The sequence below is a fragment of the Taudactylus pleione genome, unplaced genomic scaffold (assembly GCF_031769625.1).
Source record: "Taudactylus pleione unplaced genomic scaffold, aTauple2 ptg001279l, whole genome shotgun sequence".
NCBI classification, from domain to species: Eukaryota; Metazoa; Chordata; class Amphibia; order Anura; family Myobatrachidae; genus Taudactylus; species Taudactylus pleione.
The window spans coordinates 1141870-1157460 of record NW_028285679.1 but is presented as its reverse complement, the minus strand read 5'-3'; the positions used below and the strand labels follow the sequence as shown (position 1 = coordinate 1157460).

Sequence of the window (15591 nt, the reverse complement as noted above, 5' to 3'; positions counted from 1 at the left end):
CTGTGTCCAGCCCAAACCCCCCTCATCCTCCGCAGAGCTACAGCTGTCAGCATGGCCGAAATCTGTGCCCCCCTCCACTGAGACATGCAGCCCCCCACCACTGCTGTGCCCTCTCCCTTGGCCCCGGCTCACAGGAGGACTGCTCTGCGAGGCGGGAGGGAGCTGCTACAGGTAAGAGGACACAGCAGGGAGGGAAATCTGCTCTGTCAGGTACTGTACGCCATCTCAGAATGGCGTACAGTATCTGTCAAGTTCTGAAAAAAATGCTCTTTCGGAACTTGATGAATTACATAATGTACACATCCCCATACTATAGTATGGGGAATTTGGAAATTATCGGGGGACAATTGTGAACAGGAGATATCAGTGATATCTCCTGCGTTACATGTATGATGAATAACCCTGACACTTAATTTATACAAAAGTAGGTGAAAATCTTTTGTATAAATGTAGTGATAATAAATAGACCCCATACAATCCATTTTTATTTCATGTGTCACTATTGTGTATTAGATAGTTTTTATTACTTTGCTTTAATACAGTACCTACCTATAATTTGGCAAATGTCCCCCTAAGGGCCCTAATAGCTCAATTCACTAAAGAAACACAATAATTGAGTGATCCAAAAGCGTTGTCTATGGTAGAATAATAGACAGAGCTTTTGGACCATTTAATGGATATTTTATATTGGCAAAGGACTGGTGCTCCTGAGTGCTTTGGGCAAAACTGTGGTTTACCGGGCACAATGAAGCAACAAACATTGTAAGAATATAGCTCCTTTTAAATGTATTGCTTTTCAATGTAATAGTGGCCTCTTTTGATCTAATATGATTAAGAAATAAAACATAATAGAACAACATCTAAGACATGGCTGTATCCTTCTTACTGTCTATAACCCACATATAGGGGCATATTCAACCTAGAGAGATATTGGATCACGATATGCGGCTGCACGCGACGCTGATATTTATAAAAGCTTCATTTTATTACCCACCTCCAAGGGGCTGCGAAGTAAAATAAGCAATGTTGAGGGGCTGATTTGCCGATGCTCAGAAGAGTAGAGCAGGGGACCGTGGAGCTGATAAACAAGCATCACAGGGCCCCCCCCCCAAAATAATTTTGTAAGCGTTCTGGTGAGTGAGGTCCCATACTAGCGATTGAGTGTTACTCTGTGAGCCCAGTTGGACATACATAGTGGGAGAGGTGTATGTGAGAATGCACTGTGTACCCGGGGATTGAGTCTACTCCCCTCACCGTCGGAAAGAGAGGAGGGGGAACACATGGAGACTACACATGGGCCCCCCCTTCTCATAAGCCATCCTTGCACCCGATGCACCTATGTTGGATACACTCCAAGCTCGCACAGCAAAAGAATAAAGAATTGGAGGTTCTTTCATTACATTATAATTGACACACGTTGCTAAATGTATCAAATAAAAGACATCAGATATTGCAATAATTCTAATTAATTTGAAATCATTAATTTTGCTTCTACAGTATCTTCTCAGATGCCTCCAAGTTGTTTCTAAGCAAGCAGTAAGACCGGCAATAGAACTCCTGATGCTGGAAACAGAATAAATATTTGTTATTGGCTGACAGTGTATAAAAGACTATTTGCACGGAAATCGACTCTTTGGACTAAATGTAGTAGCCTCCGAACTTCTGAGGCTGTGGGGGTTTATGTCAGTCTCCCCGTATTTTTAAAGTAACAATCGTTTTTAAGGCTAAACCAAGCTGGTTTAGCCTTTAAAAGGATCGACACTTTAAAAATACGGGGAGACTCGCATATATTCCCGCAGCGTCAGAAGTTCCGAGGATACTACATTAGCCCTTTGGGACTGATTCTGAGGGGTAAATTTACTAAAGTGAGAGTTTTTAGAATGGAGATGTTGCCCATAGTAACCAATCAGATTCTAGCTATTATCTTCTAAAAGGTGCAAGCTAAAGGTTAATAGAATCTGATTGGTTGCTATGGGCAACATCTCTGAAACTATCACATTAGTACATTTACCCCTGAGCATCCCATGATGTTTAGCAGCATATACATAACTTTATTCAAACATGAGCGATTCCCAGTTGGCCACATCTCAGTCGCATCTCATGTGCGGCTGATTGGGAGTTACTAAGTGGCAAATAGGAGGTGATGGGGCATTTGCACATAATTGTCCAGTGGCCATGGCATGTCCGCGCTGACTGAGTTGTGACCTATTCTGAGGTGAGTATGCAGAGATCTGTCCGCCTTCAGTCTCGTTTCCTGCGCAGTTGCAAATGCCGATACTAGTAATGACGGGTGGCTCTCTCAAGCGGAGGGCTGGGGGCAGTGCTGTCACATAATGCGGCCAACTTAGATTTTCACATGAGACTTCCTATCGCAGTAGGCGGCCGTAATTGTAACCACATTACGTTCTACTCAGAATCAGGCCCTTTTCCGGTAGTGATGCATCTGCTAATGTAATTCTCTCATTTAATTGCTGCAGCGACTTCCTGAATGAAGAGAAAGCCACTGTCCCATTTCTAGCACAACGACTCACAACGGAACTGGTGGAGCACATCAATGTAAGTTGGCCGGAATGTCATGATATTCGATGGCATTTATTTATTTTGTGTACAGGGCTTCTATTTATTTCTATATAACATTCATTTCCATTGGATTTCCACATGAAACACATACCCCATTGAAATTAATGGCCTATTGAAAAGAATGGTAACATCAGAAAACACTATTTACGCCATACGATGTTGCAGGAACCACATGGCTTCACATTAGTCACCATCGGTTGCACCATCGAACCTTGCACTAGCCGTATGGCAGGTGCAGATTATCCGTCTGAGTATAGCCTCCTATGTGAGTGGTTCTGCGTCTATGGGCCTGATTCAGAGATGAACGCAATGGCGATTACATACGCAAATTGTGCGATTGTTTTCCATTGTGCATGCGCATAAGCTGTACTGCGACTACGGACGCACAGAGGAATCCATCACAAAGTGAGTGACAGGCTGTCACAGAGGAATCCATCGCAAGTGGTGACGGGGGGTGGTCTGATATACGCAGGCGTGTCTGACCGTCTGAACGCCCTTACATGGACGTGCATAAATTAGCCACTGCGATCTCCTACGCAGCTCTGTGTGTCAGGAGAGCTGCCAAATCTGCGTCCAATCAAACCTTCCGTAAGGGCAAGGTGGTCGCTCAATGTGCGCTGATGTTACAGATATTTACGCCGGTAAGCGACATCGTACGCATGTGAGAAGCTGGCAGTGGGCATCTTTATGCCGGCTGGGCTGTGGGGTGCATTAGCATATTTTTACAGCTGCCTTCCGTGCGTAATCGCAGCTGCGATTCCATTAGCGTCCATCTCTGAATCAAGCCTTAATGTACGCAAATACTATCGGTGACACGCCATAGACACTACTGTGGGAGGCAACATCTCTTGAGCCACGCCCCTGTTACATCCCAGTCACCGTCCAGGAACGCCCCTTACATTTCTTATACCGTGCGTGTACATTTCATCCGCCACTCTGTGCGAACAAACAGTGGCGCCATTATTGGGGTGGGGAGATTCTGTATTTTGCGAGGCAACATGCCGGCCGCTAAGATGAAGTAAACAGCGAACAGGCACCAGTATCCCAGAATCCTATAACTATATACAGCTGATACATACATCCTGAGATTCACCCACCACATTATTATTATATAGCACCCACATATTACATCAGTCACTGTACTGTATATATCCTATAACTATATACAGCTAATACATACATCCTGACATTCACCCACCACATTATTATTATATAGCACCCACATATTACATCAGTCACTGTAATGTATATATCCTATAACTATATACAGCTAATACATACATCCTGACATTCACCCACCACATTATTATTATATAGCACCCACATATTACATCAGTCGCTGTAATGTATATATCCTATAACTATATACAGCTAATACATACATCCTGACATTCACCCACCACATTATTATTATATAGCACCCACATATTACATCAGTCACTGTAATGTATATATCCTATAACTATATACAGCTAATACATACATCCTGAGATTCACCCACCACATTATTATTATATAGCACCCACATATTACATCAGTCACTGTAATGTATATATCCTATAACTATATACAGCTAATACATACATCCTGACATTCACCCACCACATTATTATTATATAGCACCCACATATTACATCAGTCACTGTAATGTATATATCCTATAACTATATACAGCTAATACATACATCCCGAGATTCACCCACCACATTATTATTATATAGCACCCACATATTACATCAGTCACTGTAATGTATATATCCTATAACTATACACAGCTAATACATACATCCTGAGATTCACCCACCACATTATTATTATATAGCACCCACATATTACATCAGTCACTGTAATGTATATATCCTATAACTATATACAGCTAATACATACATCCTGACATTCACCCACCACATTATTATTATATAGCACCCACATATTACATCAGTCGCTGTAATGTATATATCCTATAACTATATACAGCTAATACATACATCCTGACATTCACCCACCACATTATTATTATATAGCACCCACATATTACATCAGTCGCTGTAATGTATATATCCTATAACTATATACAGCTAATACATACATCCTGACATTCACCCACCACATTATTATTATATAGCACCCACATATTACATCAGTCACTGTAATGTATATATCCTATAACTATATATACAGCTAATACATACATCCTGAGATTCACCCCCCACATTATTATTATATAGCACCCACATATTACATCAGTCACTGTAATGTATATATCCTATAACTATATACAGCTAATACATACATCCTGAGATTCACCCACCACATTATTATTATATAGCACCCACATATTACATCAGTCACTGTAATGTATATATCCTATAACTATATACAGCTAATACATACATCCTGACATTCACCCACCACATTATTATTATATAGCACCCACATATTACATCAGTCACTGTAATGTATATATCCTATAACTATATATACAGCTAATACATACATCCTGACATTCACCCCCCACATTATTATTATATAGCACCCACATATTACATCAGTCACTGTAATGTATATATCCTATAACTATATATACAGCTAATACATACATCCTGACATTCACCCCCCACATTATTATTATATAGCACCCACATATTACATCAGTCACTGTAATGTATATATCCTATAACTATATACAGCTAATACATACATCCTGACATTCACCCACCACATTATTATTATATAGCACCCACATATTACATCAGTCACTGTAATGTATATATCCTATAACTATATACAGCTAATACATACATCCTGACATTCACCCACCACATTATTATTATATAGCACCCACATATTACATCAGTCACTGTAATGTATATATCCTATAACTATATACAGCTAATACATACATCCTGACATTCACCCACCACATTATTATTATATAGCACCCACATATTACATCAGTCACTGTAATGTATATATCCTATAACTATATACAGCTAATACATACATCCTGACATTCACCCACCACATTATTATTATATAGCACCCACATATTACATCAGTCACTGTAATGTATATATCCTATAACTATATACAGCTAATACATACATCCTGACATTCACCCACCACATTATTATTATATAGCACCCACATATTACATCAGTCACTGTAATGTATATATCCTATAACTATATACAGCTAATACATACATCCCGAGATTCACCCCCCACATTATTATTATATAGCACCCACATATTACATCAGTCACTGTAATGTATATATCCTATAACTATATACAGCTAATACATACATCCTGAGATTCACCCACCACATTATTATTATATAGCACCCACATATTACATCAGTCACTGTAATGTATATATCCTATAACTATATACAGCTAATACATACATCCTGACATTCACCCACCACATTATTATTATATAGCACCCACATATTACATCAGTCACTGTAATGTATATATCCTATAACTATATACAGCTAATACATACATCCTGACATTCACCCACCACATTATTATTATATAGCACCCACATATTACATCAGTCACTGTAATGTATATATCCTATAACTATATACAGCTAATACATACATCCTGACATTCACCCACCACATTATTATTATATAGCACCCACATATTACATCAGTCGCTGTAATGTATATATCCTATAACTATATACAGCTAATACATACATCCTGACATTCACCCACCACATTATTATTATATAGCACCCACATATTACATCAGTCGCTGTAATGTATATATCCTATAACTATATACAGCTAATACATACATCCTGACATTCACCCACCACATTATTATTATATAGCACCCACATATTACATCAGTCACTGTAATGTATATATCCTATAACTATATATACAGCTAATACATACATCCTGAGATTCACCCCCCACATTATTATTATATAGCACCCACATATTACATCAGTCACTGTAATGTATATATCCTATAACTATATACAGCTAATACATACATCCTGAGATTCACCCACCACATTATTATTATATAGCACCCACATATTACATCAGTCACTGTAATGTATATATCCTATAACTATATACAGCTAATACATACATCCTGACATTCACCCACCACATTATTATTATATAGCACCCACATATTACATCAGTCACTGTAATGTATATATCCTATAACTATATATACAGCTAATACATACATCCTGACATTCACCCCCCACATTATTATTATATAGCACCCACATATTACATCAGTCACTGTAATGTATATATCCTATAACTATATACAGCTAATACATACATCCTGACATTCACCCACCACATTATTATTATATAGCACCCACATATTACATCAGTCACTGTAATGTATATATCCTATAACTATATATACAGCTAATACATACATCCTGACATTCACCCCCCACATTATTATTATATAGCACCCACATATTACATCAGTCACTGTAATGTATATATCCTATAACTATATACAGCTAATACATACATCCTGACATTCACCCACCACATTATTATTATATAGCACCCACATATTACATCAGTCACTGTAATGTATATATCCTATAACTATATACAGCTAATACATACATCCTGAGATTCACCCACCACATTATTATTATATAGCACCCACATATTACATCAGTCACTGTAATGTATATATCCTATAACTATATATACAGCTAATACATACATCCTGAGATTCACCCCCCACATTATTATTATATAGCACCCACATATTACATCAGTCACTGTAATGTATATATCCTATAACTATATACAGCTAATACATACATCCTGAGATTCACCCCCCACATTATTATTATATAGCACCCACATATTACATCAGTCGCTGTAATGTATATATTCTATTATATAATATGTATACACAAGGGTTATTTTTTATTCCAGAAGCTAATTAACCTACCAGTATATTTTGGGATAGTGTAAGGTAGCTGGAGTGCCCGGGTGAAACCCACACAAACACGGGGAACATACAAGCTCCACCCAGATAGCGCCCTGGTTGGAAGCGAACCCATGACTCCATTGCTGTAAGGCAGCAAAGCTGACCATTATGCCACCGCGCTACCTGTTTGGACCTATATGCCTAGAGTAACCCAAACAGACAAAACTGTTCAGATGAGGACCAAGGGCCTCATTTATCAATGAGTTTTATCATATGCAACGAGATTTAAAACTCATTGTGTATGATAAATGGTGCTCCAGCCAATCAGCTCCCAACTGTCATTTCTGAGTGCGAGGGCACACTAGGGCAGTGGACAGTACGGAGGTGGTGACCTGCATATGCATATTATCAGGTCACCTTACTATAGTGGCAGCGGGGGTAGGGGCAGAGTAGGAGGGCACACTGGGTCAGTGGACAGTACGGAGGAGTTGACCCGGCATATGCATATTATCAGGTCACCTTACTATAGTGGCAGTGGGGTAGGGGCAGAGTAGGAGGGCACAATTGGGCAGTGGACAGTACAGAGGAGGTGACCTGGCATATGCATATTATCAGGTCACCTTACTATAGTGGCAGCGGGGTAGGGGCAGAGTAGGAGGGCACAATGGGGGAGTGGACAATACGGAGGAGGTGACCTGGCATATGCATATTATCAGGTCACCTTACTATAGTGGCAGTGGGGTAGGGGCAAAGTAGGAGGGCACAGTGGGGCAGTGGACAGTACGGAGGAGGTGACCTGGCATATGCATATTATCAGGTCACCTTACTATAGTGGCAGCGGGGTAGGGGCAGAGTGTGAGGGCACAGTGGGGCAGTGGACAGTATGGAGGATGTGACCTGGCATATGCATATTATCAGGTCACCTTACTATAGTGGCAGTGGGGTACGGGCAGAGTGGGAGGGCACACTGGGGCAGTGGACAGTACGGAGGAGGTGACCTGGCATATGCATATTATCAGGTCACCTTACTATAGTGGCAGCGGGGTAGGGGCAGAGTAGGAGGGCACAATGGGGCAGTGGACAGTATGGAGGAGGTGACCTGGCATATGCATATTATCAGGTCACCTTAATATAGTGGCAGCGGGGTAGGGGCAGAGTAGGAGGGCACAATGGGGCAGTGGACAGTACAGAGGAGGTGACCTGGCATATGCATATTATCTGGTCACCTTAATATAGTGGCAGCGGGGTAGGGGCAGAGTAGGAGGGCACAATGGGGCAGTGGACAGTACAGAGGAGGTGACCTGGCATATGCATATTATCAGATCACCTTACTATAGTGGCAGTGGGGTATGGGCAGAGTAGGAGGGCACAATGGGGCAGTGGACAATACGGAGGAGGTGACCTGGCATATGCATATTATCAGGTCACCTTACTATAGTGGCAGTGGGGTAGGGGCAGAGTAGGAGGGCACAGTGGGGCAGTGGACAGTACGGAGGAGGTGACCTGGCATATGCATATTATCAGGTCACCTTACTATAGTGGTAGCGGGGTAGGGGCAGAGTAGGAGGGCACAATGGGGCAGTGGACAATACGGAGGAGGTGACCTGGCATATGCATATTATCAGGTCACATTACTATAGTGGCAGCGGGGTAGGGGCAGAGTAGGAGGGCACAGTGGGGCAGTGGACAGTACTGAGGAGGTGACCTGGCATATGCATATTATCAGATCACCTTACTATAGTGGCAGTGGGGTAGGGGCAGAGTAGGAGGGCACACTGGCGCAGTGGACAGTACAGAGGAGGTGACCTGGCATAGGCATATTATCAGGTCACCTTACTATAGTGGCAGCGGGGGTAGGGGCAGAGTAGGAGGGCACAATGGGGCAGTGGACAGTATGGAGGAGGTGACCTGGCATATGCATATTATCAGGTCACCTTACTATAGTGGCAGTGGGGTAGGGGCAGAGTAGGAGGGCACAATGGGGCAGTGGACAGTATGGAGGAGGTGACCTGGCATATGCATATTATCAGGTCACCTTACTATAGTGGCATTGGGGTATGGGCAGAGTAGGAGGGCAGAATGGGGCAGTGGACAGTACGGAGGAGGTGACCTGGCATATGCATATTGTCAGGTCACCTTACTATAGTGGCAGCGGGGTAGGGGCAGAGTAGGAGGGCACAATGGGGCAGTGGACAGTATGGAGGAGGTGACCTGGCATATGCATATTATCAGGTCACCTTACTATAGTGGCAGTGGGGTAGGGGCAGAGTAGGAGGGCACAATGGGGCAGTGGACAGTACGGAGGAGGTGACCTGGCATATGCATATTATCAGGTCGCCTTACTATAGTGGCAGCGGGGTAAGGGCAGAGTGTGAGGGCACAGTGGGGCAGTGGACAGTATGGAGGATGTGACCTGGCATATGCATATTATCAGGTCACCTTACTATAGTGGCAGTGGGGTAGGGGCAGAGTAGGAGGGCACAATGGGGCAGTGGACGGTACGGAGGAGGTGACGCGCGTATGATAAAACTCATTGATAATTTGGGCCCCCAAATCTGTCTGTGTGTATCAGTCATTAGTAAACTTCTGTAACTGTGCCCTGTAGGTGTCAGCCTTTTGGGCACAGGGCCTGGTTCAGACCCGCTCGCTAGTGCACATCGTGACCATCACTTGGCCGCTCGCTAAAGCTGTGGGTGGTCACCCACAGCTATGCGAGCGGCCAGGAGGCCATCTTTAAAAAAAACAGGGACGCCCTGATTTAGAGCGAGTGCTCTCAAAGAGTGTCCGGCTCTGAATCAGGCCCACAGTTACAAGAGATACGACCATAGATGGGGGGAGATTTATCAAATCGTGGAGAGAAAGAGACACCCCCAACCAGCTTAAAACTGGCCCATTACAGGCTGTGCTAGGAAAATGACAGAAGCTGATTGGTTGGTAATTTATCTCTCTCCTCTTGTGTCCCCCCCTAAGGCTTAGTACATCTTCCCATGTATCTCGCTTCACTTTATTTCTTTCTAAGATTTGATAAATCTCCCCCAAAAGTAAGAACCAGCGACGCGTACAACCTTCACCCCAAGCTGCCAATTCATATGATCAAGTCGCTAAAGAAAGAACTTTTTTACTCTCTTAGAAATCACTTCCAAATCTTGAAGTTCAGATAAAAAACAAACTTCAGTTAACAAAGGATGAGCTGGAGAAATGTGGAAAAGGTGTCCCCGAAAATGAAGGTGACAAGCTGACGTTCCTGGTGGAGGTAAGTGTGATCATACTGTATATGCTAATTATTTGTCACTTTATGGATTATGGTTGAAAATGATCTAATGTTTCCACTCTCTTCCTTGACATACAAAGTTTAAATGAATGGTGATTAGCCTACAGTAAGTATTGTAATGCAAAACATCAGTGGCGTATCTATAATGGGTGCAGTGTGGCCCCGCACCACACACCCTGCACCCATATTTGTTTTAACTCACCTGTCCGTGGTCCCACGTCTGGTGTCGGTGCTGCTGAGAACACGGGAAAATGGCCGCCGCGGCCATGTTTCCTGCGTTATGCGCATGCGCAGTAGACTCTGGGCACACTCTAGTGCCCGGAGTCTACTAATGCTCCGGTGGCTGGCCAGCCGCGTCAGTCGGCTGCCGGCCACCGGGGGGAGAGGAGGGGGCCCCGCACGGGCCCCCTCCCGGGGGGAGAGGAGGGGGCCCCGCACGGGCCCCCTCCCGGGGGGAGAGGAGGGGGCCCTGCGCGGGCTCCCCTGCAAAAAATATATATATTTGTCACCCTAATTCTATATGTGTATGAAATAACGTGGTATGATTCCCAAATAAATGGCTAATCTGATGCTCTTTGCAGGAGATATGGGTGAGTGGGTCAACTTATAGCTGCACCATCCCCCTGCACCCAGCTCCAGCACCGACACTTATCTTACACTAGCAAGGTCTCCGCCATCCTGCTTTCTGTTCCTCTCCTCTTACATCGGCTTCCTCCCCTGGTCTTCAACTCCCCTTATTACATCCATTCTCAAAGACATTCTGCCCCCCCATGACACCCCCTCCTCATAGCACCCCTACAATCCAAGTCCTCCCCCTTACTGGTCCAGCTGAAAAGCATTAAGGGGATGTAGTTAAGTGCGGTCACAATCCCGATGGCAGAATGCCGGCTTGGGATGTATGATAGGCATCAAGATGCCAGAATCCAGAACGATGCGGGCCTGAACGAGGTAAGTACGGGGTGCATGTCTTCTTAGCCGCGGAGGTTTGGTTAGGGGGCTCCCTGGGGGACTTAGGGTTAGGCACCCCCTCCCCGGGAGGGTTTGGTTAGGCTTGGGGAAGGTGGGGTTAGGGTTAGGTACCCCCGGTGGGAGGTTAGGGTTAGGCACCCCCTTAGGAGGGTTAGGGTTAAGCACTGCTGGGGAAGGTGGGGTTAGAGTTAGGCACTAGGGGGGAGGTTAGGTTTAGGCACTGCTGGGGGAGGTTAGGGTTAGGCACTGCTGGGGAAGGTGGGGTTAGGGTTAGGCACTAGGGGGGAGGTTAGGGTTAGGCACTAGGGGGGGAGGTTAGGGTTAGGCACTAGGGGGGAAGGTTAGGATTAGGCACTAGGGGGGAGGCTAGGGTTAGGCACTAGGGGGGAGGTTAGGGTTAGGCACTGGGGGGGAGGTTAGGGTTAGGCACTAGGGGGGAGGTTAGGGTTAGGCACTAGGGGGGAGGTTAGGGTTAGGCACTAGGGGGGGAGGTTAGGGTTAGGCACTAGGGGGGGAGGTTAGGGTTAGGCACTAGGGGGGAGGTTAGGGTTAGGCACCCCTAAGGGAGGGTTATGGTTAGGGGGGGGAGAGGGAAGGGGTAGCTTTACTTACCTCCGCTGTCGGCATTTCATCCTTCCGGGCTCACGTTGTCAGGATTTGAATCAGCTGCATTACAATCCCATCCCCTGTTAAGCAGGAGTCATGACTGTCCATTCACACGTCCTCAGTATAAGAGGCAGCTGCCAGATATTGCCATTCCTTAATAAATATATATATATAGTGCTATTTTTCAGCAGGAGCTCAGGGCCTGATTCAGAGCCAGATGCTCTTTCAGAGAGCTCACTCTGAATCAGTGCCCGCCTATTGTATTTTTAGAGCGGCCTCCTGGCCGCTCGCATAGCTGTGGGTGACCACCCACAACTAGTGCGAGCGGCCAGGATGATGGTCGCGATGGTCAAGACCATCGCGACCATCGGACTTGCGATGAGACCCTTGTAGTAGAGTCTCGTTGCCGCAAGTCCCAGTGGACTTCTTGCTCTTACAGAGCAAGAAGTCCACCCACTGACATCACTTGTGATGTCAGTGGGGCCGGCCCCAGACGGTAGGCGTTCCCATGGGAACGCCTCTGTCTGGGCAGCCACGCCCCCGGCCCGCCCACCAAAGGGGGCGTGCTGTCACTCAACATCGACAGCACGACCCCTTTGTACCGAGACCCGGAGCGACGACTTGCCCTTCGCTATCTGGGTCTCGCGCATGCGCACGACGGAGCCGCCTCCGTCATGCGCACTGGGTCAACATTGACCCGCTTGCGAGCGCTCAGCGCTCGCGAGCGGGTCTGAATCAGGCCCTCAGTTCCTAAACCTCTCAATAACTATCATGTAATGTTCTGGGCCAAAATGTATTTTCCATAAGATAAGTTCTATTTTTTTTTCTATAGCTCCGCCCCCAGTAGCTCCAACCCAAGACCATGAACCTATTTTTCCAGAAAAATAGCCCTGTGTGTATATATATATATATATATATATATATATATACACGTATGCATGTGTGTTTGGAGGAGGGGTCAAGGATTAAGGGGGCCCCGGAGATATCAGTGTATCGAGCCCCAAGAATTTTGTTGCCGGCCCTGACGACACGCCCCCGTTTCCAGAAACGCCGGCCGTCCCCGCCCCCGCACCACCCTTTAAATGCCTCTGCATAGGGGCTGCGTGCAGTCACATAGGACCCGTTCTGCACATTCACAGAACGGGTCCTGCGCACGCGCAGATTCAGCCCCAGTGTTCACATCTGAGATGACTGCACGCAAGAGAGTGGTTGCTCCCAGATGGTGCGGATATCCAAGATGGTGATTCAGGGGCGGCTTACGAGAGGAGGGGGGCCTCTGTGCTGTCTCCGCGCCTGCCCCCTCCGCTATCGTGGCATAGTAGACAGAGGCGTCACTTACCTCCATGGCACCCGGTGCAGCAGGAATAGCTGTATTGCGCCCCGAAAGAGGGTGTGGCTTCATGGAAAGGGGCGTGGCATTGTATCATGAAGCCACGCCCCTTTATGTGTGTTGATCTTGGGGGGCGTTACCGCCTCCCATTCTCGTCACACAGTGGGCTTCCCCAGCGCTCCTGCAGCTGCTGGAGCAGCCCACATCTTTCGATGCCTCTCTTCATGTCACGGTGACACCATCCCACGGGGGGACACCAAAATAGCAGAGCAGCTCTGCTATTTTGGTGTCACCCACTCAGATGGTGTCACCCAGTGCAGCCCGCACCCCCCTAGTGACGCCAGTGGTAGTAGACTCTGGCGCTCACATCACCATTTTCCCGGTGATTTCTCTACTTCGCATGCACCAATCTCTGGAATAATGTCTGCTGCATCATTTTCCCGGTGACTTCTGCAGCGCTGACACTGGACTCTGGAGAGGTGAGCATAGTATGTGGGTGCAGGGTGTGGCGTGTGGGCCGTTGTGAACAGAGGGGGCTGTGTGTACCATACGCCATGCATCCATTATAGATCCGCCACTGTGGTTATTATGTGTAGTTGCCCAAAACCATACAGCGCCAGTTTCCTAATCAGGCTCCGGTAACTCACACATTAGTATAAGGGCACAGAAAGGAGAACTGCGTTTTTTCAGTCCCTTTCATGTCAGTAACATTTATCAGGTTTACTAACACTTATTATTGTGCCGCATTACAGAAAATTCAGCAATTTAACCAGGACATCGGCCGCGTCACACGAGGAGAGGAATTCGTGTCTCTAAGAAAAACTCCTAAACTTTATTCAAGACTTCGACGGTTCTTCAGCAAATGGAAGAATGATTTGGACCAGTCCATCATGCAGTGTAAGATATGGCAATGATCATCCGTTATTGTATTGTATGATGTACATGACCCCTAGAGACTTTACCAACTCATGATTTAAATAAAGGCACGTGTGTAAATAAATAAAAATATATATATACTGTATCTGCCCTGGCAGTCCAGCTTATAATGCAGCACACAGCTTGCTCCGGTGCCCTCCTCGAGGGTCACCCCCAAATACACTCCAGTAACACACGAGGCGGCACTCAGACTTCCAAACAGTGAACCCTATGGGGTATATTCAATTGGGCGCGAGGTTTAGTGAGGCTAAAACCTTGCGCCCCTCGCGGTCAATTTCGGAAATCCCGCGTGTATGCGCGCTCCCGATACCCGCGGGATTCAATTAAAACAGTGGACGCGGGAGTTTCATCAATGAAAACCCCGCGCCATGTAAATTAAAAAAAAAAAAAACCTCACTTACCTGCCCGGGTCTCCGCGGCTCCCGGTGGCTTCCCCTCTCTCTTCTTACTGGAGAAGGGGCTGCTGGGAGTCCCGGGGGCTGATGGGAGGAGCAAGGGCTGCTGGGAGATTTAGTTCTCCCAGCGCCCATTCCGGGGGGCCACACACACCGCACCGGGGTCACACACACAAATACACACACTCATAGACCACACACACTGACATACTCACCGCTGCTGCAGAAGAGCCGGCTCCCGACGCTGGTTGCAGAAGAAGATGCAGAAGACAGCGCTGAGGAAGGTGAGTAATTAAGGACTAATTAAGCTAACTGGATACTTCCAATTGCTTAATTAGTCCTCAGGGGGGGGGTGCCGCGAGGTTGTCAGAGCAAGTCCCGGTGATTTTTCCTTAAATCATCGATTTTAGGAAAAATCACGCTTGCTTGAGGAGGTGCGTGAAAAAAAACCTCCCAGTGCGTGTTTTTTAGAAAACCACGCACCTAATAGAATAGCAAAAAACCTCGCACCTAATAGAATAGCATAAAACCCGCACCTGCAGGAAAAACCTTGCACCTAATA

General features: G+C 45.6%; 1 protein-coding gene across 1 annotated transcript in view; it reads left to right on the top strand.

Moving 5' to 3' along the window:
- Positions 1-15591, top strand: part of LOC148443410 (interferon-induced GTP-binding protein Mx3-like) — a 94197-nt gene that overhangs the window by 53805 nt on the left and 24801 nt on the right. Inside the window, exons 7-9 of the mRNA XM_088462867.1 lie at positions 2478-2556; positions 10653-10775; positions 14451-14595. Coding sequence (XP_088318993.1) covers positions 2478-2556; positions 10653-10775; positions 14451-14595 — 347 coding nt within the window. The remainder of the gene's footprint in view (positions 1-2477; positions 2557-10652; positions 10776-14450; positions 14596-15591) is intronic.